This window comes from Panthera onca, chromosome A2, assembly GCF_046562875.1.
Source record: "Panthera onca isolate mPanOnc1 chromosome A2, mPanOnc1 haplotype 2, whole genome shotgun sequence".
Lineage (NCBI taxonomy): Eukaryota > Metazoa > Chordata > Mammalia > Carnivora > Felidae > Panthera > Panthera onca.
Genome location: NC_138340.1, coordinates 51,375,027 through 51,402,947, shown reverse-complemented (window position 1 = coordinate 51,402,947; position 27,921 = coordinate 51,375,027). Strand labels below are relative to the sequence as shown.

At 46.6% G+C, this 27,921-nt stretch overlaps 1 protein-coding gene across 7 annotated transcripts; it reads right to left on the bottom strand.

The window, feature by feature from the left end:
- Positions 1-56: 56 nt before the first annotated feature.
- TTLL3 (tubulin tyrosine ligase like 3) lies at positions 57-27,463 on the bottom strand. 7 transcript variants are annotated; one of them, XM_078442768.2, is made up of 14 exons: positions 24,417-27,463; positions 24,153-24,244; positions 22,212-22,380; positions 21,973-22,070; positions 20,957-21,085; positions 19,710-19,824; positions 18,631-18,729; positions 17,191-17,386; positions 13,828-13,976; positions 10,258-10,501; positions 8,672-9,107; positions 3,430-3,865; positions 2,506-2,729; positions 57-2,300 (listed from the first exon to the last, which is right to left on the bottom strand). In XM_078442768.2, the coding sequence occupies exons 1-14, from the start codon at positions 24,853-24,855 to the stop codon at positions 2,124-2,126; spliced, it is 3,003 nt and encodes a 1,000-aa protein (XP_078298894.2). In that variant the 5' UTR covers positions 24,856-27,463; the 3' UTR covers positions 57-2,123. The 7 variants fall into 7 exon arrangements, with proteins under 7 accessions (XP_078298894.2, XP_078298896.2, XP_078298895.2 ...); XM_078442770.2 differs by having other exon boundaries at positions 22,236-22,380; XM_078442769.2 differs by having other exon boundaries at positions 22,212-22,377.
- Between the last annotated feature and the right edge of the window lie 458 nt (positions 27,464-27,921).

Here is a 27,921-nt window from a genome sequence, read left to right as displayed (position 1 = left end):
ATGGTTTTGAAGATTTGCTAAGAAAGTGAGTATCATGGAGCACGCTTTCTGCTGAGTTCAATATGTGGTCTTTTTATTTGGCTGTTTCTGTCCCAATTCTGGGAGGAAATTGGGAGCTGGGAGGAAATGTTTGGTTTTTTAATTGTGGTAACATACACATAGCAAAATTTACCATTTTAACCATTTTTAAGCGAACAGTTCAGTGGCATTAGGTACATTTACACTGTTGTGCAATCATCACATCATCTTACAGAACTGAAGCTCTGCCCCATTAAACACTGACTTCCCATCCGCTAGTAGCCCCCATTCTCCTTTGTCCCTATAAATCTGACTACTCTGGGGACTTCATATTGAAATGAAGATCTCAGATCTTTTATACTAAAAAACTGAAATATATCAAACATACAACGAGTACATAAACATCTCTGTGATTTAAAGAATTACAAAGTGACACCCATATAACCACCACTCAGGGCACGAAACAGAAACATGCCTCTTATTCCTTATTAGGGCAGTAGTTCTCAACCCTGGTCCCACAGTAGAACCCCCTCCTCCTCCCTCTCAGGACGCTTTAAAAAAGCGCCGTACCCTCCCTGTGATTCTGCACCCCAAAGATACCAATTTAAGCAGTCTGGGCCAGAGATCCTGGCATCAATCTTTTAAGTTCCCCAAGGGGTTCTATTGTTCATCCTAGGTTGGAAACCCTATCCTGACATGGGAGTTTCCCTTGCTTGTCTTGTTAAGGTTTTCCACATACATATGCATCCCTAAACAATACACTTCGTTTTGCCTGACTTTGGTGTTTCCATAAATGGAGTCATGCTGTGTATGTTCTTTTGTGATTTGTTCTTGCTCCACGCTGTGAGATGCATCTGTGATGTATGGTGTGGCTTTGAATTCCACTGCATGGCCACACCAGTCTATCCATTCTACTGTTAACAGACAGGTCATTCGGCTATTGGCACAACAGTGGTGTAAACTCACTTGTATGCATTTCCTGGTTCGGTTATGCAAGAGTTGCTGGATCAGAGTATATGTATCTCCACTTGACTAGTCTTGTTAGTTTCCTAGGACTGCTATAACAAATTACCACACCCGAGTGGCTTAAAACAACAGAAATCAATTTTGTCATAGATCTGTCTGGAGGCCAGTCTGAAATCAAGTTGTCAACAGGGCTGTGCCCTCTGACGCCTCTAGGGGTGAATCCTTCCTTTCCTCTTTCAGCTTCTGGTGGCTCCAAGCCTTGACTTGTGGCTGTATCACACCAGCCTGCCTCCATCTTCACACGGCCTTCAGTGTCTGTGTCTTCTCTTATAAAGACACTTGTCATTGGATTTAGGGCCCACCTGGATAATCCAGAGTACTCTCATCTCAAGATCTTTAACTTAATCACATTGACAAAGACTTTTTTTCCAAATAAAGTTATTCACAGTTTCCTAGCAGATATATCTTTGGGTGTAGGGAAGACTACCATTCAACCCACTACAACTAAGAAATACTAAAATACTACTGATATTTCCTTTTTAGGCAACCATGGCCCCTTGCTAAGGAAGGGACAGACCCACTCCCTCTGGAGAAGGGCTGGGTTTAGGCAAGGTTCATCCTTCTTTCATCTTACGTTATAAATCTAACACCCTTAGATGTCACTCTGCTGCTAGCTCAGCTTCTCCCCTGGGCTTGGAGACTGGGGATCTCCCAGTGGTGAGCAGTCTGGCAGTGTCCTAGTTTTCTCACTGCCATATGATCTTGGGCAAGCCATGTCTCTCATTCAGATTCATCTGTAAGTTTCCTCATCTATAAAGTGAGGCTTATCCCCCCATCCAAAGGTCAGAGATGTTAGGGAGTCCCCGAATAGGAAGCCCCATATCTGTCGCTAGTGAGGGAATTCTGGCCCTTGCTTTGTGGAAGGTTGCTGATGGCCTATAGCTCTCACTCTGGACCTTGGGGTACAGGGCCTTAGCCTACCCTCTCTTCAACCTCCAATAGGAATGGAGCCAAGCCCAGGATACTTCACTTGCTCCTTTTTATTTGGCACTGCATCCAGGATAGGGGCAGTGAGGGTCAAAGCAAGGGCTTCTGTAGCCTCACGTCCCCCATGCTCCCTAGACCCTGGTATGCACTGATCAAGGACAGGGGTCCTGGAAGGCTGTCTTCATGAGGCATGTCTCAGCCTTGGGTCTGTCACAGAGTCTGGCCTTGAACTTGCCTTTGGCCTTGATCTTTCTGTGGGTGCTAGGAAGATTTCCAACTTCGAAGGGTAGAGGCCACAAGGAACTTCCAGGACAGGGACCATGAAGGTGCTGGGGAGCAACAGCCTCGGTGTGAAAGGGGGGAAGAGGGAGGAAGAGATGATCAGGAAATCTGTTCAGGAAGGGGGTTCTGAGGAAAAAAGCCCTTCCCTTGGGGCTCCAGCTAGTCAGGGAGCTACCCTTGCCTGTGCCCTCCAGCCCTGACCCCAGTATTCAGCACTGCCCACCAGGGTGTGAGTCACGGCTCAAGGCCCACCTTTCTTGGTTTCAGGACGCTGGATGCCAACTTGAGCTCAGGGTTAGGTGGAAAGGAAATCAAAACCTTGGCGGTAGGTAGAGTCATCAAGGCCTTGCCTGTGGTTGACAGGGCCTTAGAGCCCACCAACTTGCTGCGCTGCAGTCTGAGGACCCGCCCCTGGGATCGGAGCACATGAGAAGGCAGCCCGGCCTTGGTGTGAAGGCTGGGGAAGTGGTAAGGGGCTGTGGGAGCAAGAGGGGCCGTGAGGGCCTGGGGAGGCCCCAAGGCTGATCAGCAGCCCCTCAAGGTGTGCGTGGAGGGTGGAGAGTGGGGGAAGAGGAGGGCTGGGGTGTAAGATGGCAAATGGAGCCCTCCCAGTTCCTCCTCCAGAGGCCATGGGAAGAACACAGGGTTTAGAGCCCAACAGACCTGGGTCTGCATCCCAGCTCTGCCCCTTCTGAGATGTGCAACCTCAGGCAGCTTCCTTAAACTTCCTGATACCTCGGCTGGAAAGTGGGGATAATAGCACCTACCTCGCTAGGTTGTAAGGACTAAAGGAGCTGGTTGGGTAGCGGCACAGTGTAAGTTGTTAAGTGCTGAACAACTATTAGCTCCTTTCCCCCAGAGGCAACTTTGCGTGGAGGCAAAGGCAGAATACCGCTGCAGGAAAAGCTTGGGCTCTGAAGAGAGATGGACCTGGGACTGAGTCCTGGAATCTGTGAATAAGTACCACTACCTTGCAGGGTGACTATTTTGGAGGGAACGATACTCATTTGGTCACACATTTTTAGAAAATACTTTGTAAGTGATGGCTTTTACTTGCTACTGGTGTCTTTTTGGTGGGGCTACGGCGGGGTTGCAAATCTAGGTGGCTAGGAGGGGCTTGGAGAGCAGGAAGAAATTGCCTTGGGACCTTGGGGTGTTTTGGGGGAATGGTCTTACCCAGGGCTTGGGGGTTCTTCAGACTCAATGGCAATCTGTTCAAGGGGTGGGGTTGCCTGTCCCCACTAGCAAAGGTCATGGTGAAAATGCAGCCCATCCTGGTGCTGGGGGGTTCCCACTTCCGGAGATTGGGGTAGACCAGGGCCGAGGCACATTTCGCCTTGCCTTTCTTCCCCTTTCCGGGGGCCGAGGTGGTGGCAGTGGAGTCTGGCTTCTCAGTGTGCCCCAGGCTCCTGGCCCCAGCAACCTTCCTAGGAGCTGACCTGTGAGTAACAGTCCCCAAATCCTTGCCTTCCCCAGAGGCTCGCTGGGTCAGCAGGTGAGGGAGTGCTGGGCGGACCCCCATCCGCCGGTGACACATTGCCAGGGGCTTCTTGATGGTGGAGCCCTCTACTAGGAGTCGGACACCCACATACTGGGGTACCTCCACGGCAGGCTGTGGGAAAGAAGAGGAGATGAGGCCTGTTCAGACAGTGGTGCTGGAATCCTAGGCCCAGAAGGAATCAGGACAGAGATGGATGGAATTAATTTCTGGGTTGAGAAACAGGGAGCCCATCTCTGTTCTCTAAAGGGTCTGGCTCGAGAAGCCTGAATCAGTACCTAGAAAGTCACAGAACCCCTGGGATTAGTAACCCTGTGGAGTCAGGGAGTCTTAGTCATGCCTCTATTAGGACCCCCTACCCTTTGCCCTCCTAAGCTCTCCCAACCCCTGATGGAATGTGTAGGGTTCTGCTCCATAAGCCACTGCTGATGGACAGCTTCCTGAGTTAAGCCAGATTCTCTGCAGACAGAATTTAAGTTATGTCACCCAGATAGCTAAGAGGCTTGGAGCCTACCTACAGCCTTACATGAACCTATTATGGGGAAGGAGAAACTGAGAGCATTAATGAAGGCATTCTGTGGAGAGAATGAAGTAGCAAATTTGCAGAAGGAGGCAGAGGAAGAGTTCCAGAAGAGGAGCCTCTGTACAATGTTCAGTTCTGATTAAGCCAGCCATACATCCTGCAGCTGGGCTCCAGGACAGCCTCCCTGTGTCTTGCTAATGACCCCTTTTTAACCTTGAGCTAGTGTGAGGTGTTTTCTGTGTCAACAAAGGATCCTGATTAGAATCTATCAGAATCACTTGCAGCTTGTAAAAAATACAAATATCAGAGCTCCTGCAAAGCCCCATTAATCAAAACTGGGTATCAAAGTAAGTCAGTGAAAAGGATGACAGGAAAATGTGTCATGTGCACCTAAGTATCACTTTACAAAGTAACTGATCATTGCAAAGGGGAGGATGCAACGTACAATGGAGAGATGTGGTAGCTACCACCTTAACCCCATGGCCAGACTTAGCATCACTAATCACGAGACACCAACAGTGTGTGCTTTGTGATACTATATGAGGTACCCAGCATCACATCTCAAGTGTTCTTGCCAAAAATGTCTAACCTGAACCTTAGCAAGCTGTTTGGCCCAACTTCTAGTTTATAGGACACTGAGATAACAGAAGAACAAGCTAAATAGCATCACAAAGAAACAATCAGACAAATCCAGAATGTGGGACAGTTCTACAAAACAACCAACTTGGTCCCTTCAAAAGATCCCAACAATCTATTGGGGGTGGGAGAAAACAGTGCTGCTGCTCTAGGTTAAAAGAGATTAAAGAACACCAAAAAGAACAAAAGCCTGTAATAAATTTAACCAAGGAAATGAAAGGCCTGTACACTAAAAGCTAAGATACTGATGAAAAAACCTGAAGACACAAATAAATTGAAAGACATTCTGTGCTGATGAATTGGAAGAATTAACATTATTAAAATATCCATACTACTCAAAGCAATCCACAGACTTAATGCAATCTCTGTCAAAATGCCAAAGGAATTTTTCACAAAAAGAAAAAATCCTAAAACTTACACGGAACCACAAAAGACTCTGCATAGCTAAAACAATGTTTTTTTTTTAAGATTTTTATTTTTAAGTAATCTCTACACCCAGTGTGGGGCTTAAACTTACAACTCCAAGATCAGGAGTCACACACTCTACCAACTGAGCCAGCCAGGTGCCCCCAAAACAATCTTGAGAAAGAAGAACAAAAGCTGGAAGCATCACACTTATGGACTACAAACTATATTACAAAGCGATAGTAATCAAACAGTATGGTACTGGCATAGAAAAAGACACATAGATCAATTGAACAGAATACAGAGCTGCCCAGAAATAATCACACATAAATGGTGAATTAATTTATGACAAAGAAGGCATAAAAATATTCAATGGGGAAAGGGCAGTCTCTTCGATAAATGGTGTTGGGAAAACTGGACAGCCACATGCAAAAGGATGAACCTGGACCACTACCTTGTAACACACAAACAAACCAACTCAAAATGGATTAAAGTGAATTTAAGACCTGAAACTATAAAACTCCTAGAAGAAACCATAGGCAGTAAGCTCCTTGACATGGGTCTTGGCAATGATTTTTTGGATTTGACATCAAAAGCAAAGGCAACAAAAGCAAAAATAAACACGTGGGACTACATCTAACTAAAAAGCTTCTGAACAGCAAAGGAAACTATCAACAAAGGGAAAAGGCAACCTACCCAATGGGAGAAAATATTTGCAAATCATATGTCTGATAAGGGGCTAGTATCCAAAATATACAAAGAACTCATACAACTCAATGGCAAAGACAAATAGTCTTATTTAAAAATGGGCAGAGGATCTGAACAGACATTTTTCCCAAAGATGACAAAGAGATGGCCAACAGATACGTGAAAAGGTGTTCCAAGTCATAATCAGCAGGGAAATCCAAATCAAAACCATAATGGGATATCACCTCACACCTGTTAGAATGGCTATTATCAAAAAGATAAGAAATAAGTATTCTTATTTCTTATTCTTATTCTTATTTCTTATTCTTATTGGTGAGGATGTGGAGAAAAGGGAACACTTGTATGCTGTTAGTGGGAATATAAATTGGTGCAGCCACTGTCAAAATAAATAAACTTAAAAAAATTTTTTTTATAAATAAAAATTAAAAACAAAAACAAAAAAAGCTATGAATGATTTTTGGGACAACTAGGACATCTGAAAAATGCAGATGTTTAGTCCCTAAGCCAGACGTTTCAGAACAGTCTCTGGGGGTGGGGCTTCCTGACTCCTGTACATTTGGAAAGCTTGCCAGGTGATTCTGGCCTGTGAACCAGCATTTGGGAACCATTGTGCTAGAATGTTTCCTTCCCCTTTGGTTTTGTCTTATTTTCCTGCCCTTATATTTGTTTTTTGAAACCAATATGCCAATATTAATTTATGATCAGTAACTGTGACAAAGACCAGGACACCTGGGTCATGTAATCAGCATGTTCTCTACCTATGGCCAAACTCTGATAGAAGCCAAATCCTTTCTTTTTTAAATGTTTATTTATTTGGGAGAGGCAGTATGAGTGGGAAACAGGCAGAAAGAGAGGGAGAGAGAGAATCCCAAGCAGGTTCTACACTCAGCACTCAGTGCGGAGCCTGATGCAGAGCTCGATTCTACAACAGCCAGTTCATGACCTGAGCCCAAATCAAGGGTCAGACGTTTAACCAACTAAGCCACCCAGGTGCCCCAATAGAAACCGAATCCTAATCAGAACGATACTTAGAATTAGGATATTGAATTTAACTACCATGAGAAATTGCAGAGTTCAGCAACCCTTGAAATTGGTTTTCTGACTGATTTTTAAAAACTGTATTCTATTCCAATAAGTGGACTCAAATCTCCTTCTGGAACAAGGTGAGTAAAATTATTATACAAGGAATAAAATAATAACAACAATAATAACAACAGTAGCAGCTTCCACTAACTGACTCTTACTGTATGTCCAGGCATTATAAGTGATGCCGTCTATCATGAGACACCTGAGGACCTTATTAGGTAGTAATAATAGCTAAAACATGTAGCATTTATGATGTTCAAGTGCTGTTCTGAAGGGCTTTACCTATCTCTTCATTTAATTATCACAACCTTATGAGGTAGGGATTATGTTCAGTCCTGCTTTACAGATGGGGAAACGGAGAACCCTAGGGGTTAGGGAATTGTTCAAAGTCACACAGCTCATAGTTATTGAGCAAGGATTTGAAGCCATTTAACATTTAGCATTTTAACATTTTGCTATATGCATCTCTAGAAACATGATCCACATGTATATTTTTGTTGTTGTATTACAATTAATTTTGTTTGTTTTAATTCCAGTGTAGTTAACACAGTGTTATATTAGTTTCAGGTATACAATATAGCAATTCAGCAATTCCACATATTACTCAATGCTCGTCAAGATGAGTGTACTCTTAGGGGAGCCTGGATGGCTCAGTCGGTTGGGCATCTGACTTTGGCTCAGGTCATGATCTCGCAGTTCGTGAGTTTGAGCCCCACGTCCGGCTCTGTGCTGACAGCTCAGAGCCTGGAGTCTGCTTCGGATTCTGTGTCTCCCCCACTCTCTGCCCCTAAGCCAATCACACTCTGTCTCTGTCTCTCTCAAAAATAAATAAACATTTAAAAAAAAAAAAAAAAAAAAAGATAAGTGTATTCTTAATCCTCTTCACCTGTTTCACTCATCCCACCCCACCCCCCCCCCCCCATAACCATCAGTTTGTTCTCTATAGTTAAGAGTCTGGTTTTAGGTTTGTCTCCCCCCCCCCCTTTCTTTATTTGTTTTGTTTCTTAGATTCCACATGAGTGAAATTATATGGTATCTGTCTTTCTCTTCTTGGGTTATTTCACTTAGCATTATGCTCTCTAGATCGATCTATCCATGTTGTTGCCAATGACAAGATTTCATTTTTATGGCTGAATAATATTCCACTGTATATACCACATTTTTTTTATCCATTCATCTATCAATAGACACTTAGGCTACTTCCATAATTTGGCCATTGTAAATAATGCTGCAATAAACATACGGTGCATTTATCCCTTCAAATTAGTGATTTTGTATTCTTTGGGTAAATACCCACTAGTGCAATTACTGGATCATAAGGATGATCCACACATATTAACTCATTTTCACCCTCCCAAACCCTATGAGAAAGATGGTAACAGCATCTTGATTTTACAGATGAGAAAATGGAGGCTCAAGGAAAAGTGGCTGTACTGAGTCACTATGGCAGGACCAGAACTTGAACTGGGACTGTCTGACTACAGTGCCCTGTGCTTCACTACAGGGATGCGTGGAAGAGGGGACAGACTCCCTGGGGTCTTGCCTAGGCCCAGCAGCCTCACCTGCTTGTAGATGAGCTCGAAGGCTCCCGTGTCGCAGTTGCGGTCTAGCCGCCGGTCAATAACCACGCGCAGGGTGTCAGCTTGCACACCTGCACAGAGCCGGGCGGTGACAGCCGTGGAGGGGGCCATGGTGGGGCTGGCATTGATCTCAATGAGCCAGGGCTGGAAGTCCTCACCAAACACAAAGTCAGCACCGTAAAGCTCGAAGCTGGCCTTCCGGCACTGCACAGTGTCCTGGGAGGTCTGTAGGGCATGGATCACAGCAGCCTTCATGCCAGGCACGATGATGGTGGACCAAGCGTTTGGGGCCCCCATCTCCTGCAGGTGGGCCTGGAACTTCTGGCTTGACCACATGTTGTCTGAGGGCAGCAGCGGGTGTCGATGGCATGAATTCTCCAGGTGCTTCTGGATGGAGTTGTTGCACAGGTGCACTGAGCTGGGGCAGAAAGCAGAAAGCTGAGGTCTGGCTCCCTGTGCCTCTCCCACCCAAATGCGGGGAGGGCAGGCAAACCCTGGAACCAGCCCTGGGCCACCCTGGACTGTTCACCTTGAGATAGGGCTCAGCTAGGGTAGACAAGAAGGACAAAGATCTGGGTGCCACCACAATCTTCTAGGGCCAGAACCAGTCTTATCCCTTTGAGGGCACTACCTATGGGGCCACAGTATTATGTACATTAGTCTCAGTTAACCCTTCCAGCTCCTGGAAGGTAAGGTGGGTTAGAAGTATGGGCCCTGTAGTCAAACTGCTCAAGTCCCACCTTCACCACCGACTAGTTGTGAGATCTTTTCACCCAAATGCTCCTTCACATCTGTCAAATGGGGTAGTAATAGTACCCACTTCACTGGGTTTTCATGAATGACTGAGATAATATACATGAAACACTTAGCACCTGTCACATACGCAGCATTCAGTAACCGACAGCTATGAGTTTCATAATACTGCCTCCATTCTTCAGATGTGAAAAAAGAAGCATAAAGAGGTTTCACTTGACCAAAGTCACACAGCCTAGAAGCTGCAGAGATGGAATCTGAACCCAGGGCTCAACAAGACTTTCTCTCAGCCCCCAAGTTAATACTGCGACTTGACTCTCTGCTCTCGCATTTCTCCTGCACCCCCTGACCCTGCTCTACAGTCTTTTTTTAATAACATGTATCATTTTATTACCTATTAGATAATTCTACTTATTACATTCATTGCTTATCTATGAGTAACAGCATTAAAATGATGCCTTATAAGCATAAGATACTTAACATTACTTGTTCTAAAAACGATAAAATTAAGACAACCATTTTCTACTTAGAGTGGCAAAAATAATCAATAGCGTTGGGTAGGACATGGGCAGACACATTTCATACATATCCAGCTTATCTGCGGGAATGTGAACTCTTCAGAGCTGGGCTCTTGTTTTGTTCACTGCTGTATCTCAAATGCTAAAACACACTTGGTAGGTATCTGTTGGATGGATAGGGGACCTGCCTGTGTGCAGTCTGTGTGTGGAGCCCAGTGTTGCACTGGGGAACCACCTGTTGCTTGTCAGCTCCCCAGCTAGACAGGGAGCTCACAGGAAACAAGGGATGGGGCTCACTTGTCCAGGTTCTTCAAGGAGAAGGGCTGTGTGGAGAAGCGGATGTAGCTGTCACGGTAGAACCACACGGTAAGTGGGTTCCAGTCAGTCACCAGGAACCACTGTCTCAGGTCAAACTTGGTGCCAAAGATGAGCAGGGGACGCTCAATATACTTCTGTACCACCCACTTGCCGTCCTTCATCATCATGGGGTTGCCGTCTACCAGCTTCAGCATCTCCTCCAAGTGGTCCATACACATGATGCCTACGGGGGAAACAGGGTGGTCAGGGATCAGGTCAGGCTTGGGCTGTAAGGGCCAGGGGACCATGGAACTGATAGGGCCAAGTACTTAAGAGTGCTTCTCCAGAACCCTGTTCTCTTTGGCAAAGCTGAGCATCTGCTAAAGATTAAAGAAATTGGGGAGGCGGGGGGAACACCTGGGTGGCTCAGTCAGTTAAGTGTCCAGCTTCAACTCAGTTCATGATCTCACAATCTGTGAGTTCAAGCCCCACATGGGGCTCTGTACTGACAGCTCAGAGCCTAGAGCCTGCTTCAAAGTCTGTGTCTCCCTTTCTCTCTGCCCCTCCCTGACTCACGCTCTGTCTCTCTGTCTCTTTCTCTCTTCCAAAAAAATAAACATTAAAAAATATTTTTTAATTAAAAAATTGTTTTAATTAATCACTTCTGTTTAATTGAAAAGTAATATATGCACGCATAAAAATTCAAACCATATTGGGCTTTTTAAAATACCATATGCATATATGACTTTGATTAGATTTTCCCAATAATTAACAGAATATAAAACATAAAAGCAGGCAGTACAAAGGGTATACAATTAAAAATACTTCTTTCCCATAGGCAGCCAATTGTTGCTTCCAGGTTCAATGGATATCCTTCCAAGTTATGGAAGATTTTACGTGCCTCAGTTTGGTAAGATTCTATACATCTAACTAAACATGTTAAGGATTCAGAATAGTTCTTGGCCCATGGTGAGCATTCAGTAAATGTTAACTCCTATCACTATTATTAGTTACCTGTAGAATAAATTTCTAGCTGTAGATATGCTGGCTCCAAGGGTATGTACATTTTTTCATTTTATATTACCAAAGATGTTCTACCAGTCTGCACTCCCAGCAAAGTATATGAGATTATGTATCTTCCCACATCCTACCCAACACTATTGATTATTTTGGCCATTCTCTTAGGTAGAAAATAATTGCCTTATCTTAATTTTATCTCTTTTATGCAAGTGACATTAAGTATCTTATACTTAAAAGGCATCATTTTAATGCTGATACATATCAGAATCACACTGCAAACATACATACTCACAAGTCAATCTCATTCCTTCATTGTTTGGCACCCAAAGCAGACTGATCACCTGCCAATGGCACAGAATAACTTGTGTCTAGTTCCCAAACCAGATCCTTTCTCAAATGGCCAGAATGATCACCAAGATTCCCAAGAATACAACGCCTTGTATAACCAAAAATTAAGGCTATTCATGTCCGTTGACCCAGCAATTTCATTTTTAAGAATTTATCCTAAGCCCAAAAGATATTTGCACAGGATGTTTATCATAGTGTTGCTTGTAACGGCAGTCAATCAACAATAAATAGGAAAAAAACTGGCAGCCATCTAAATATCCATCAGAAATGGATTAGGTAAATCCATAACAGTGCATCTAAACAAGAGTGAAGTATGCAACTGTGAGACAGAATGAGATAAGAGAGTACATACTGTACTTTTATGTAACATCTAAAACTAGGCAACACTAATCTATAGTATTATAAATCAGAATAGGGGTTACCATTTTGTAGACATAGAGACTAAGAGGGGTCCAGGAGGGACCCTCTAGGGTACAGGTATTTTATTTCATAATCTGGGTACTTTCCACAAGTGTGTTCACTTTGTGACAATTTGTCGAGTTGTATGCTCACACCTTTTCGTTGGAATATCACATGTGCATTTCAGTTAAGCTTTTCTAAAAAATGGAGATACAACTTTGAAATTTGGTGCTAGGTACATGGGGATTCACTGTGTTATTCTCTCTAGTTTTGTGTATCTTGAATGTGTACATAACAGTAAGCTAAAAACAAGAAAAAAAGAAAAAGCAGATCTAGATGTACTAAAATGAAGTCCAAAACTTATTAAGAAAAAGAAAGATGCAAAAAAGAGATGAGTTATACTAACTGACATGGAAAGATATAATAAATGAGAAAAGAAGGCTACAGAATAATATGGTGTTTAAAACAGGGGAGCCTGGATGGCCCAGTCAGTTGACCATCCAACTTTAGCTCAGGTCATGATCTCCTGGTTCATGAGTTCAAGCCCCACATCGGGCTTTGTGCCGACAGCTCAGAGCCTGGAGCCTGCTTCAGAATCTGTGACTCCCTCTCTCTCTGCCCCTCTCCTGCTCATGCTCTGTCTCTGTCTCTCAAGAAATAAATAAATGTTTAAAAAAATTATTTTAATAAAACAACACACACGCGCACACACACACACACACCCTCCCTCACTCTCTCCCTCCCCAAATGCAGGGAAGGAAGTATAGAAAGAAACACACCAAAAGGTTAACAGTAGTTATCTCAGTGAAATCAAGAGTGGCTTTTGCTTTCTTTTTTCTATATTTCTGTATTGTCTAATCTTTTTTTAATAATAAGTACATATTTTTATAATTAGAAAAAAACAACACAAGTATTTTCAAGGTAGGAAAAGAAAAGACCAAGATGCTGGTTTTGAAGTGACATGTGGATGTCACTCAGTGTCTGGACCTTTAACAGCTTCACCTGGACATGAACAAACTCAGTATCTGGAGGGTCTGGTGCAAAAAGTCTGTTTTCCACATTTCATGAGTCCTTAACCAGTTTTTTAAGGCTGGGCTAATGCACCACCCCAACTTGCTGGCTCCCCTATTATAATTACATTCACGTTGGGCTGAGCAGCCAGGATAAAAAATAATAGCACATATACAGCAGTTACTATGTAAAAGCACATATTATACTCACTTATCCTCTGGAGTAGGTAATATTGGCTCCATTTACCGAATGATGAAATGAAGTAGAACAGAGGTTGACTCTCCTGCCCCAAGTCTTACAGACAGTAGGAGGCAGAGCTGATGTAGTCTGGCTCTCAGCATCCATACTTTAACCACTGTGCTATACTTCACAAGGATGCACTGGTCAAATCAGAGAGCCCATAGATGACAGACCACTGCACATGAGTATCACCAGACACACCTAAAGCATTAACCCAACTCTGAGGGCAGGAGAGAAGATGACATCGTCATCACAGCAGCCAACGTTTGTGGGGTGATTACTCTGTGCCAGGCACCATGCTGAAATTTAGCCACAATACCTCATTTAATCCTCACCTCACAGGAAGTTATTATCATCCCTTACAGATGAAGTAACTGAGGTTCAGAGAGGTGATGTAACTTACTCAAGATCACACAGGCTATTAGTAGCAAAGCTGGGATTCAAACCCAGGCAGTTTGGGTCCAACACAGCCTGCACTACTAACCTCCCTAGCCTGTATTTAGAGACGCAGGCTGTAGGGTGCTGTTGCAGGAAACAGGAGCTGACTCCCACCTCGTCCTCGGGACTTGGCTCCCGGCTTCACGATCCAGACGTTGCGATCTCCTTCCATGTCTATCTGCGGCACCACGGCCCGCAGCTGCTGCAGGATGTCCTCACAGCGCTGGATCTGAGTGTCGAGGTGCCTGAGCTCTGCCCCCTCGCTGTGGGGAGATGATGGGACTTGGGCAGGGCTGGGTCTGGGGGCAGCCTGGTGGACAAGGCAAGAGGAAACACAAGCCCCCTGGCCATGGTCCAACCAGCCTAGGTCACACCCTCCCCCGAGAGAGCCAGATAGGTCTCCTCCAAACCTCCATCCCACCCTCAAGCTGACCCCCAAATTCTAACTGGCCTAGGGTGTCATCTGAGAATGCTAGAATATGAAAGAAGGGGGATATTCCACTTATTACACGCCCTCCTACTCCAACGTTCCACCTTCTGCCACCTACCTTCTGTTACAATAGAACTGCCTTCAGCTGAATTTAATCACACCAGCATCTGATGATGAGGCACTACTATGTGCCAGGCATGGTGCCAGAGGTTTCACATATATTATCACTAATCTTCTCTATGGCCCTGCCAGGGAAGTATTACTGTGTAAACTGAAGCTGGGAGAGTTCAGAGACTTGCCCAAGGCCTCATATTGAGTTAAGTGGCTGAGTCAGAATGCAAATGCTGTCCTGTATGATCCCTCCACCCACAGGTGCTTTTTGGGGTTCATATTCCTCCAAACCTGGACCTAACACCAGTTGATAGGTGGGTCCCTTCCTGGTCTAATTCTTCCTAAGCACATCTGTATCACACATTTCCTTGGCTTGTTTCTCGTCTCATCACTTACCACTCCACACCTACGCTTATTTGGTTATTGTATCTGTCTCCCTCCCCTGGAATCCAAGCTCCATGAGAGCAGGAACATTTTTTACAGTCACTATTCTGCTGTATTCCCATCCCCCAGCAGTACACCTTTTAGGTACTCCCCAAGTCTGTTGAGTGGATGAATGGTTGCCTGCCTCAGCAACTGGGCTGTGCAGATAAGAGTTCATGGACAAAGACAGACTCTGTTCTCTACAAGACACAAATGTCCTGAACTAAACCAAGTCACGAAATACCCTAGATGGCAGCCTCATCCACACTCTCCCATTCCTTTTCTTCTGATTGAATAGGAAGGAAGCTTCCACTAGATGCTAATCCCTTTTTACATCTTAGCCTTATGAATGTCTGCAGCCTTGAAGAACTTATACCTCTTTTAACAATGAGGCAGCAGCACCCAATGGGAAAGCACCAGAAGCAGAGACAGCCAAATGGTGGGGGCTAGGCATAGCCTCTTAGGAAAATTCACACTCAAGTCCTAAATCTTCTATTTCCAGAGGGTTTGCTGGAAACTTTTCTGTGGGCCATGGCATAGGGAATCTGCTTAATAAACCTGTGATTTGGCCCAGGGAAGTGTCATATGATGGTGGCAAGGGCATGTGTCATTTGAAAAAGTACATTAGACATAACAATACCATTTTTATATTTAACAACAAACAACAAAAAAGCAACTAGTGTTTTTGTGGGAAGTCAACCTTGATAAAAGCCTGGCTGGTGAGCCATGTATGTGTTTTTAAAAAAGTTGAAAACAGGGGCTCCTGGGTGGCTCAGTCGGTTAAGCAACCGGCTCTTGGTTTCAGCTCAGGTCATGATCTCACAGTTTCTGAGTTTGAGTTCCACATCAGGCTCTGCACTGGCAGTGCGGAGCCTGCTTGGGATTCTCTCCCTTTTCCTCTCTCTCTCTCTGCTCCTCCCCTACTTGTGCTCTCTCTCTCTCTCTCTCACTCAAAATAAATAAACTTAAAAAAAAGCAGTTGAAAACATAGCCATAAGTACTGCATAAATTAATGAATGCTAACTATCCATAACTTCAGTGAGTGAACCAGTTAACAGCATTTATATTTGACTGAGACAGCCATGTACCCCAAAACCTTTTTTTTTTTTAAGGTAGGCTCTATGCCTATCATGGGACTTGAACTCATGACTCTGAGATCAGGAGTTGCATGCTCCACCAACTGAGCCAGCCAGGCACCCTTATATGATGTAATATTTTACATAATCCCAACTTTTGAGAAGTGCCTAAGGCTCTCTAGAACTTACCTCACATCTAGAAATACAAAGGACTCATGTTCTAATGTTCTTAGTCTTGAGAATTCTTAGTTTAAGAAGGAGGGGCTTTTTCTGATACTTCTCTGGTAGTTAAGGTAGTATAGGGTCACCTAGTTTTTAATTTCTAACATTTAAAACAGATACAAATTATTTATCAATAATGAAGGTTTGCTCAGTATGTCATTCATTCTAAGTTTATTTATTTAGTCTCCCCTATCAAAATCATTAAGTCTGCCCATTCCTTTCTATTAAAACCACCCCAGCTGAGGCCCTTAGCACTCCCACCTGACTTGCTGCAAGCCTCCCCACCTGAGCTGTACACCCACTGAGGGCAGGGACTACACTTCATTTTTGGAGACTTGCACAATGCTGGGCACACAGGAAGCGCTCAATAAATGCTGGGTGCCCTCCTGCCTTGGGGGCGCTTCTCCCTTCCTCTCTCCTGCACACCTCTGCTGAATCGAATTCCCGTCTCAACTCAACTCCCTTCCTCTGATTGAGAACTTTTTCCCAAAGTGTGTTCTGAGAACACAACCTCTCAGGATGCTTGGGGTAGGGCGGGGGCTGGGGGCTGTACAAAAGTACAGGATATAGTGCACAGTCTGTCTCTTGGAGGTTGACACCACCCACAGGTTCTGAAAAGTCTTGCATCAAGGAGGCCTAAATTCATTAACTTTGTTTAACCTGATGTTTTCCAAATGCAACTGACCACAAAAGCCTTTCTTTCATCAAATCGATTTAGGTCCCACAGAGCTAAGCATCCTATGGAGCATCCTTTGGGAAACACTGGCCTCCAGGATAAATCCCAAATGACTTGACAGACTCTCATTTTGTGAATGAATCCTGGGAGTTACACTGAGTGCATAACACAAATTATCCTGTCTAATCCTACTTTGGAGGCAGACATTATTTTGCATGTGAAAAGTAAAGCTCAGAGAGATGACCTTTGCCAAGGCCAAAGAGCTTGGAAGGTGCTAAAAGTCAGGACTATCTGACAGCACAGGCCATGATCTCAGTAATTATGGCACATCAACCAAGATTCAGGAAGAATGGTTTGGAACCTGTCATGAAGGCAGTGGGAGCCCCCGAGGGTTCTTGAACGTAGAGGCAGGGCAAACAAAAGTGGGAGGCCTGGGGAGGAGAGAGTCTATCTCTGAGCATCAGCTCAGAACACAGAAGCCCCCTGAGGGCCAGGGGGAACCTGCCCAGGCCCCGCAGCCCTGCGGCAGAGGTACTCACTGGACCACTTGGTAGTAGCGCTGGAGGAAGAGGGACCAGCCCTCAGGGCTGAGGTACAGTGGTGCCTCCAGGCCCTTGTCGATGTCCATGTGAGCCAGGTTGCTAAGGTGCTCCTCACAGGCACACAAAGCCTCATCCACAAACTCTGGGGACACTGTCGCTGGCTTTTTCTCCTGTTTCTTGGGCTGCTTGTCTCCTGAAGACAGAAAGGGGCCTGTCACTATCTGACACGCAAGGCACATAACCTGACATATGCCACAGCCTCCAATGCTCTAAGGCCTGTCATTTGCCCGAGGCCCAGTATACACCTGTACCCTCTACTGTCCTGGGACCTGTCACTTACCTGAGGCTTTGTTCTAAATTCACCTGTGACCCTAGTACTCACCCTTGGCCCCACTGTTCCAGGACCTGTTATTCACTTGAGGTTCTACCCTAAATGCCCCAAAGCCTCTCAGGATATAGCCCCAGCACACACCTGTAGCCTCTCTGTTCCTGGGACCTCTGACACACATAAGGCCCTTGTGTCCCTGATACTGGCACACAACAGTCTTCTTTTCACCTGACACACCCAGGAGACAGCAATGGAGAAAACTCTTTCTGGAAGAGGCAGGAATTTTCCTCTATCCAGTAGAGCTGCCCCCTACTTTCCTGAATCCATGGCTGATAGGCCCTTGGATAATAGGATGGACACTCAGAGGTAGGAACTAAGTTCAGAGACAGAAAGGGCAGGCAATGGGTTGAGCCAACATGCAGTAAGGGATTCTCTGTGTACCCCTGCCCCCTGCCACAAGGGACAAGGGGTCCTCAGACCACATAAAAGTACATGGTTTCACTGCTTCTTCCTCATCTGAGACCTGAGCTCCCCACAGGCAGGGATGGACCATGTCTTCTTAGTCTGTCCTCTCTGTACTGCTTGGTCACATGCCAGGCCCATGGGATGGCTGGATGATGCAGTGGATTAATTAACAAGTGGATCAGAAGACAGGTGGGTGATTGGGAAAGAAGAACAGATGAGTGGGTGGAGTGGAGGATACATGGATGGTGGATAGGAGAACGGAAAAGCAGGTGGGTAGATAGGTAGATGAGTTTGTGGCAGGATGGGAAGGAAGGTAGGTAGAGGAGAGGATGGATCAATAAGGAGTGTGGAGCTGAGAGAAGGTAGGTGAATGAGTAGATCAACAGTGTGGAAATGAATGATAAATGGATGGGCGGGTGAATGTGAGCTCAGTGGGTGGGGGTGGGGGACTAGACAGGTGAGTAGATGGATGGATGGACAAGTGGGTGGGTACATGTATGGATGGTGGGTGGGAAGAAGAAAGATGATGAGGAGGGGCAGATGGATGTGGCTAATACATAGACAGATGTGTAGATGAACACATGGATGGATGGGTGGAAGGATAAATGAAACAGGTAGGGAGTGGAGGTAACCATAGTACTTACCTGGGGCCTCTTCCTCTTCTGCCTGGATAGAGAACGACTTCCATTCGGACTTCACCACCAGCTTGAGAACGTTGCGGGCAGCTGTCAGCCAGAAGTCCTCTGCTCCCGGGGCAGGGGATACCCTGCTCAGCCCCTAGGCTCAGGCCTGTTCTGGTTCCGGAACCTGATCATAACCTGCCCCATTTTGGATCCGGAACCTAACCACCTTCTGACTCTAGACTCTGGGGTTAGAACCTGGCTCCTGTTGCAGTTGTAGATCCAGGCCTAGAATCTGATGTGGCATATATACTGCCTTCAGAATCTTGCCTAGACCTGTTGTCTCATTTTCCCCTTCTGTTCCTTCCGATACACTTTTTTTTTTTTTTTAATTTTTTTCCAACGTTTTTTATTTACTTGTGGGACAGAGAGAGACAGAGCACGAATGGGGGAGGGGCAGAGAGAGAGGGAGACACAGAATCGGAAACAGGCTCCAGGCTCCGAGCCATCAGCCCAGAGCCTGACGCGGGGCTCGAACTCACGGACCGCAAGATCGTGACCTGGCTGAAGTCGGACACTTAACCGACTGCGCCACCTAGGCGCCCCCCGATACACTTTTGACACTTATTCTAGCCTGAGAACCAGACCTGAGCCCAAAACCTATGTCAGATTTGGAGATGAATTTAAACCTTGCATCTAATCTGAACCCAAATTCTGACCTGAACTTGGAACATGTTCTGAAGTCGGAAACTACTCTGCCTTAGAAGTCCAAAGTCCACAGCCTTTTCTAGGTTTGGAACCCAATCTACCCAGTGGAATTTGCCACAGGCCTGGAATATACAGTGGACTCTAAACTCAACCAATCAACCAACTCTGAGAACCTGCTTTAGAATACAAATTAAGCTATCTGAGCTCTTCTGGAGGTCTGGGTTGACCAAGCTAGGAAGTTCATTATGGGAGTCACATTAGGGAAGATAAGGATTGGAAATGGAGAAGGAAGTCGGCTGGAGTGAATGAGAGCATCTAAAGAGAGGCCTTTTGCTCTCTAACACGAACCAGGGTTTTAGCCTGGGGGTCCAGGCATGGGGCTGGCATCTCCTTACCTATGAAGGCCTTTTTGTCATCCTCAGCACCCAGGCGGTAGCAGCGTGGAAAGAAGGAATCAGCATCAGCCTCATCAAACCACGGCAAATTCCGGAGATTGAGACACAGACCCACCTATGGAGTTAGCCACTGAGGGGGCACAGTGGGACTTTCCCAGAGCACCTCAAGGGACTTCCCACATTTGCCACATGCCCAGACAGCTCAGGGAGACCCTGCTTAAATGTTCTCAGAGCCTCTGCTGCACTTGATAGGCCTGACTCACTCATCCATTTCCTTATGTATGCCCATGCAGTTTGCTCTGCCAAGAATGCCCTATATCCTTCTTATCCATCCTTCACATTCTTTTTTTTTTTTTTAAGTTTATTTATTTTGAGAGAGAGAGAGGGAAAAAGAGAGAGCATGAGCAGGAAAGGGGCAGAGGGAGAGAGAGCAGAGCCGTCAGCACTGTGAGATCAAGCCTGAGCCAAAATGAAGAGTTGGATGCTTAACCCACTAGGCCACCTAAGTGTCCCCATCCTTTCACATTCTTAAAGACCTGCCTCCTTTAGGATATCTTCCCAGCCCGTACCAATAACATACTAGTAGGTTCTAATAATAAAGCTCTTCATTCTTGCCAGAACCCTACAAAATAGGTGGTATTGGTATTCTCAGCACCTGGGTGGCCCAGTGGGTTGGGCATCTGACTTCAGCTCAGGTCATGATCTCCCAGTTCATGGGTTTAAGCCCTGAATCTGGCTCTGTGCTGATAGCTTAGAGCCTGGAGCCTGCTTCATATTCTGTCTCCCTCTCCTTCTTCCCCTCCCCTGCTTATGTTCTCTCTCTCTCAAAAATGGATGAAGAATAAAAATTAAAATTAAAAATAAAAAAATAAACAAGAGGAAACTGAGGCTCAGAGAGGTGAAAACACTTGTTAATAAACCCAGGTAAGATCGAATGGATCCATCAGCCAGATACCCCTTGCTTAACTGGTAAGGGGTCTCTTGTTCACAGTCATTGGATTTGGTGTTTTCTTGGCTCCAGATGCTGTTTGGATCCCGGAATCTATCTTAGTCATTATGTGTACATTTGCCAGATATGCTGCAGGGGTTGGATTTGAACCCAGGCCTGCCTGACTCCAAATCTCACTGAACTATATTCCTCTCCACCTCCTAAGAACTCTTACTGACAAGGAAAGCAGGGAGTGGGGTTGCCAGCCCAAGGACTAGTGGGTTAGAAGCTACTATGCCCTCTCCCCTGGGGAACCCACCTTTGTGGTAAAGGAGCCAGCCCGGGCATAGTGGTTTATCATCTGATCCTTGGAGAGGATTTGACAGTCCAACATGTCCCGCCGAGTGGTCCAGATGAAATAGGGAATCTCGTTCCGAACCATGCGGGACTGGGGAGAGCAGAGGAGATGGGGGAGGCTGGTGTTTCTCAGCACAAGGCCTGAGAAACTTCTCCTCACTCTGTTGAGCCGGTGTGTGTAGGTGTGTGTGGGTGTGTGTGTATGTGTGCGTGTGTGAATGGAAGAAGAGTATGCTTCCAAGGTGGCCTCTAGCCCACACTCCATCTACCTCCCACAACTCTGGGAGGTAGAATTACTAATAGGCAATGACATCATGTGTCGGGCCCTGTTCTAAGTGCCTTTTTTTTTTTTTTTTTTTTAAGTGGTTTTCCTATCAATTCATTTAATGCTCATCAGAACCCCATGAAGTAGGTGCTATTGTTATCCCCATTTCACAGATGAGGGAACTGAGGCACAAGCAGGGTAAGTGACTTATCTAAGAGCTCACAGGCTTGAGCCACATGAAACTGCCAGTGTTCAACTTTTTCTGACATAAAAAAACGACAATTTGGTAATTTAGTAAGTGGTGGTGCCAAGATTTAAAGCCAAGTGTCCCCACTTCAACACAGAGGTGTCCTCACCTCCATACCATCATATCAGCACCTTTTAGAGCTTTTTAGGCACTTCCTTCCAGCCTTCGCTTGCCAAGGGCAGAGAAAGGATGTGAAATAAGGGGGTTTTATTTGGAAGGGGGAATTACTAGGTGGGCAGGTTATGCTGGCTTATAACCTAGCAGAGTTCTGATCCCAGGCCAGCCTTGTCTGAGCCCCACTGTGTCCCTCACCACTCTGCTGGTGCATCCAGGCTTTATAGAAGCAGTTTTTACTATAGATGAGGAAACTGAAGCCCAGAGAAGGAAAGGACTTCTCTGAGGTGACCCAGCTGGACTCTACTGCTCTCCCTCTAAGTCCCTCACTGCCAGCCCCCGGGGCCCTCACCATCAGAGCATGTGTCCCATCTAGATCATCAAATTCCAGTAAATCATCAAAGTCAAACAGCTGTGGTGGCCGAAACGCCTCGTCCTCGTCTTCATCCTCTGTGGATGCAGAGCCCAGGCCTGGTGAGGCCCCTGTCCCTGCTCCATAGGCCCATACCAAAGTCTCAACCCTGGGATAGAGGGAACCAAAGGAAAGGGACTCAGGAGGGGCAGCCTGTGGAAAGGGAGGGAATGGCTCACCACCCTCAGTGGTGTCACTATCACCCATTACTGAGCTATCCAGATCCTTCTGGGGTGGCGGCAGGGTGGTGCCTGAGTGATGGACCATCTTCTTCTCCACCCAGCCTCTCCGGCGCAAGAGGCACCGTATCACTGGGTAGCGGCCTTGGATCATAAAGATCTTCTTCTGCTGTAAGTTGAGAGAAGGATACTTATTCAGTGAGTAATATCCAAGTGCCAGACATATGGGATATAGTGGTAAACCAGACAGTTCTGGTTTCTGCCTTCAGGAAATGTTTATGTTCTAATAGGAGACACAAATTATAAACACATAGAGAAATAAATATGCATAGTAACAATTATAATGGTAATAGCTAACAATTATTGAGCACCTACTATGCACTGCTTAGCTTATATGTATTATTAATAATATGTATTTTAATAGATGCTATTATCCCCATTTAAGTGGTTATGAAACAGAGACATAGAGAGGTTGAATAGTTTGGCCACAGAGTAATTAAGTGAAAAAGCATTTAAATCCAGGTTGGCTGCTTCCCAAAACTGGATGCTCAACAGGGACCTAGAGAGACTAGAAATACATACATGGGAACGGTAAGAAGGAGTGTACAGAACTAGGCAAATGGCAGTTCAGGCAGAGGGAAAAGCATGTACAAAGGTCTTGAGGCCGAACAGAGATCAGAAGAAACTGGAAGGAAGCCAGGGAGGATAGGGTGTGGAAAATGAGGGCAGAGCTCCTAAGGAAGCAGGTAGTGGTAGCTTCAGGAGACTGAGGAAGGCCTGCAGGCCTTGAACAGACTTGAATTTTATATTGAGGGTAGCATGAAGCAATAAAGGCAAAGTGAGGACATGATATGCTTGGAGGCTTTATAAGTTTGGCTTGCTGCTATACAGAGAACAGATGGAGGGGAAAGGGGTAGGCAGGAGAGGGGACCAGGGAGACCAGTTAGAAGGCTGTCATGGTTTGGGCAGGAGAAAAATCACAATAGCATTCTAGAATGAGGGTGAAGATGTGGAGAAGGTGACAGAGTGGAGACTCGCTTTGGAAATAGACATGACTGGTTTTGCTCATGGGGTTAGATGTGTAGTAGGTGAGCAGGGTGCCTGGCTGGCTCAGTCAGTACAGCACTCAACTCTTGATCTCAGGGTCGTGAGTTCCAGCCCCATGCTAGGCAGAGAGTTTACTTAAAAACAAAAACAAGAACAAAACATGGTTATCTAGATGTGTGGGTGAACAAACAGAAAGATCATATTTCTGGCTTGAGAACTCGGAGACAGGAAGACCGGAGATTAGGGAGGATGACACGTTTAGGCAGGAAAATCAAGAATATGGTTTGGGGCATGGGTTTGAAATGCTTCTAAATTCTCTCTGGGTGGACATGTCAAGTAGGGGGATGGATCTAAGGAGTGTGGAGTCAAAAGAGAGACAAGGGCATGTAGAGGGCACAGCATGTTGACCGGATCCAAAGCCAAGAAGATCAGTGTGGAGAGAGATCCAGGGAACCAGGAAAGCCCTGTAGAGCCTTCAAAGGCTGAAAATTAGCACCCAGGGAGGGAGAAAGGAAAACTAGGGGTGTGCAGACAGCCAAGGGGGAAGGGTATGTGGGGCAGCAGTGTAGAGTGACACAAGGTACCAGACCAAGATTAAGACAGAAAGGGGGCTGCTGGATTTGGCTCCTTGGAGGTCAGAGTGACTGGGACGGATGGGAGTGGGTTAAGGCTAGAAACCAGAGGGCTAAGAGCTGAGTGGTGAATCCCAGGTAAATAAGTTAGACAATTCCACAAAGAAGGGGTACTGAAGAATTGGGAATATTTTAAGATGGGTGTGGGATCAAGGTTTTTGGTTTTGTTCGTTTCTTTTTAAAGAATGAAGGAATACAGTTCGGAGAGGCAGATTAAGCCATTCTCAGGGCCCTTTCTAGGCACCCCCCAGCCCCCTCCGACCTTGACAGCTCTCTCCACGTGGATCCTGGCGTTTCTGAGCCGGCCCATGTGGTGAGACGCCTTGGAGAATCCTCGCCAGAGGACAAGGGAACCTGCAGAAAGATGCGGAGTGGGCATGGGGCAGCCTGGGAGCTCGGCCTAGTGTCTCTCCGGGCCTCCCGACTCCCACACTCCTTTCTCCACCCTTCATCCGTATACCCACACTCCGCACTTCTCCCGACCCCTCATTCCCCCCACCCCAAATCGTCTCGTCCTCTCCACCACCTCCGACCAGGATGGGCAGGCCGCAACGGGCCTCATCCTCCTGTGACTGGGCATCATCCAGGGCCGAGGTGTGCGGGGACCTGAAACGGCAGAGATCCGCGGTGCTCTGCGCGTGGATGCCGTAGGCCGGCAACTCGAACGCGCGGCTTAGGCCGCGCGCCGTGGCGGGCCTCCCGGCCCCGCGTTTGCGGCCTGCGCGAGCCCCCTCGGGACGGGCGGAGGCAGGCCCAGGTCCCGGCAGCTTCTCGGGAGGCTGGAACTCGGTGTGGTGCGCACACAGCCATGGGGCGGAGGTTCTGGTGCGTGGCTCCGTAGGCTGCGGCTTCCGCCGCCAGCTGCACACCGGGCCGCCCTCCCGGCAGAACCAGGCAGCAGAACCCCGTGGCGCGGCCCCCAGCTCCCCCACGCTCAGAAGCAGGGAGGCGCCGGGGCCCTGCATGCGCCGCTCACGGCAAGCGCTGTCCCGGCGCTCGAGAGCCCGCCTCCCCTCTGCACACCGCCTCTACTCAGGGGAGGCCCCAGCGGAGGCTGGAGAGAAGCCCTCAGTTCCGAGGCCCCGCCCTCTGTTTGCTGTCGCCCTGGAAACCATTCCCCGGGCACAATCAGGGCTCAGGTAGTGGGTTGCGGACTCCCTCCAGCGGGCTAAAATCCGGACCTCACCGAAGGTGGAAGCACAGAGCACCGCACTGCCAGTTAACTTCAGGGTCAAGGTTCCTGTGGTTTGGGTCATTCCACAGTATTTATAGACAGCAACCGTGATAGGCAGGCAGCAAGCTAGGTGCTGGAGACTGGAAGAAGAAACTAGAGGTGACCCCTGACCTCATGGGGGTTACAGCCCAGTGGAGGGAAAACAAAATAGCAAGCAACAAAGAAATAAAACAGCTGTAGGTATGATAAGGGCAATCAACAAGCAGTAAACTGAAACCAGGAAGGGGATAAAGTTTAGAGAAGGCAAAGATGTCCTCTCTGAAGAGGTGACATTTAAGCTGAAGACTACACAACGCAAAGGAGGTCAGGAGTTGGCTAGGGAAGAGAAAAGGAATAGTATTCCAGGGAGAGGAAAGTCTCAGCAACAGCCCTGAGGAGGGTAAGAACCTTCCCTGGGAACTAAAAGGCAACCAGTGTGGCTGGAGCCTAGTGAAACTGGATCAGATCTACAGAGCAAGGCGAATGGGCCTAGGGTAAGGTCCTTGGGGATTGATCTGAAAGCCAGGGCAGTATATGGGGGAAACAATGGGAAAGTACAGAGTGCAGCACAATCTCCCCCTTGCCCCCACCCCACACCACCAACTCAGAAATAGGAAAACAGATTATCGTTTGAGTCAACCACAGAAAAAATGTAACAGCCACAGCCCTCCAGACTGCAGACTTAACCTTTTTGGAGGTTGTGGCAAAGTATGATCTTCCAAGGTCACAGGTGACATAAATAAGGCTCCAAAATGTTAATTCGCCTAAAATCACACAGGACAGCCAGCAATGGAACTCAGGTCTGACTCCAAAACCCCACTCTTATTTAACATAAGTACACATTATCACTCAGATGGGTTACCTATTAGGCACAAAAGTACCAAAGGAGCAATTTGAGGTACAAACTCCAGCAGTGCTCATTCAAGCAGAGTCCAAGTAAGAGTACTCGGGTCTAAGAACCCAGCTTTGTTAACTACGGGGTAGATCTGCCAGTACAATGAAGGTGGATCCTCAACCTCACTGTCCAGCCAACCTCAACCTGAGATCACTCTTCCCAACCTCCCTTGGTTGGAGACTGGGCTTCCCAAAAGGAATGCCCCCAGAAGGTGGCAGGCTGTTGGCAACCATCCAGTCTATTCTTTCTCCTCAGCCTCAAACCTGGTTTTAGGGGCTCTGGACCCTGGGAGATAGATCTGTGAGAAATGGCTGGCTCACCTTGGCAATGCTGTCCTGTGAGGGTTGTGTGAGCAGCTGCCATACTCTAGTGAAAATCCAGCTTCACCATGAGCATCTTTAACATTTACTGCAAAGCTAGAACATAGCCATGTGCCCCAGAGGAGGGCATACCTAATTCTGTAAGGCAGCAGTTGGGGAGGTCACAGAGGTAATGTCATAAAAGGGATGATAGCTGTTCAGGTTACTCCCACCTCTATCCCTCTTCCCTTTAACATTACCTCGAGACTTCTTTGGTGATTTGGAAGAAACTCTTTTGAAAGCTCAGCTCAAAGGCTAACCCTTCTGAAACTTTTCCCAAACCCCCTCCCCTCCCATAAATACACCCACTATAGACTGCCAGATTTGTGAATATGAAAACACTTCAATACACCAATTTACACACTTAGTTTTCACTACCCATCCCCCAACTCTCTCGAACAGGCATAAGGTCTCTCCCCCACCACCTCCATGCCTAGCACAATGAAAATTATCAGTTTAGATACTGTGCTGGTGGAATGATCAGCTATCATTTATTTAGTGCCTATTTGAAAAGTACTGTGTCAGATTGTTTACATTATCTCCACTTTATAAAGAAACTGAAGCACAGAATAAATAGAACTCACACAAATTCAGTCTTGAGAGTCAGGACTCAAACACAAGTGTTTGTTGTTGTTTCTTAACTTCAAGCAGTCACCAAAGTCTAGTGCTGTCCGATAGAACTTTCTCCAACAATGGAAATGTCACGCATGTACTCTCTGACATGGTAGGAAGTAGTCGTTTGTAGTTATTGAGCCCCTGAAATGTCTCTGGTGGGACTGAGGAAGTGAATTTTAAGCTTTACCTAATTGTAGTAAGTTAAACAGCCACACGTGGCTAGTGATTACAGATAGAGGTAGAAGCCTTGGATTTGAAGTCTACCCTCTTGCTCACTAGCTGGGAGATTTGGGCAAGCTGCTACATCTCAAGGAACCTTGGTTTCCTTAGTCATAAAATGGAATTATTATCCCTCTGAGGTTACCTTTTAGCCCAACTGAGCTCTTTATATGAAAAGGACCAAAGCTCTGTATAGGCAGAGAGCAGTTTCAGAAATGAGTGGTGCTTGGACTATAATGGGGTCTCTTGTTGGGGGCCCTTGGCACAACATAATGTCAGCCAATCAGGAGACTACCTCTGATGGGGACTCCCAGGCCTAACTACCAGCTATGTGGTCTTGGGAAGAAAATGCCCCACCTCCCCTCCTTTCATACACACAGTGCACAGACCTCATGCAGCCCCAAAGGGGCAAGAAGAGACTTTAATCAGGGGAGCAGGGGGGATCCACCAGAATAAGAAAAGGTACAGTGAGCGTGGGAGCAGAGGAGCCAGAGCAGGCAGGAAAGCCCCAGCTCAGGAAGCTCTGGACGACTCACCTCTCCACCTCTAGCACAGGCACTGCACTGACAGACAAGGCGAAACAGTGGCCCCTCTCAACTGGGAGGGCACAAAGTGGCCCCTACGGCCAGAGGTACCTGGCTTTCAGGGTCCAGCTCCTGGACATGGCTGGTGGCCACCAGTTCAGCCCTTGTCCTCAACCAGTGCTGGGTGGCCATTTTCAGGTAGAGCT

What these genes read in the sequence shown, in the direction of transcription:
- TTLL3 (XM_078442768.2), bottom strand. Translation starts at nt 24,855, where the DNA reads ATGCAGGGCCCCGGCGCCTCCCTGCTTCTGAGCGTGGGGGAGCTGGGG. An exon ending in CGCTACTACCAAGTGGTCCA is followed by an intron (nt 13,977 to 17,190) that starts GTGAGTACCTCT and finishes ATCTCCCCACAG; the next exon opens with CGAGGGGGCAGAGCTCAGGC. An exon ending in GAAGAACCCCCAAGCCCTGG is followed by an intron (nt 2,730 to 3,429) that starts GTAAGACCATTC and finishes TTGCTCCCACAG; the next exon opens with CCCCTTACCACTTCCCCAGC.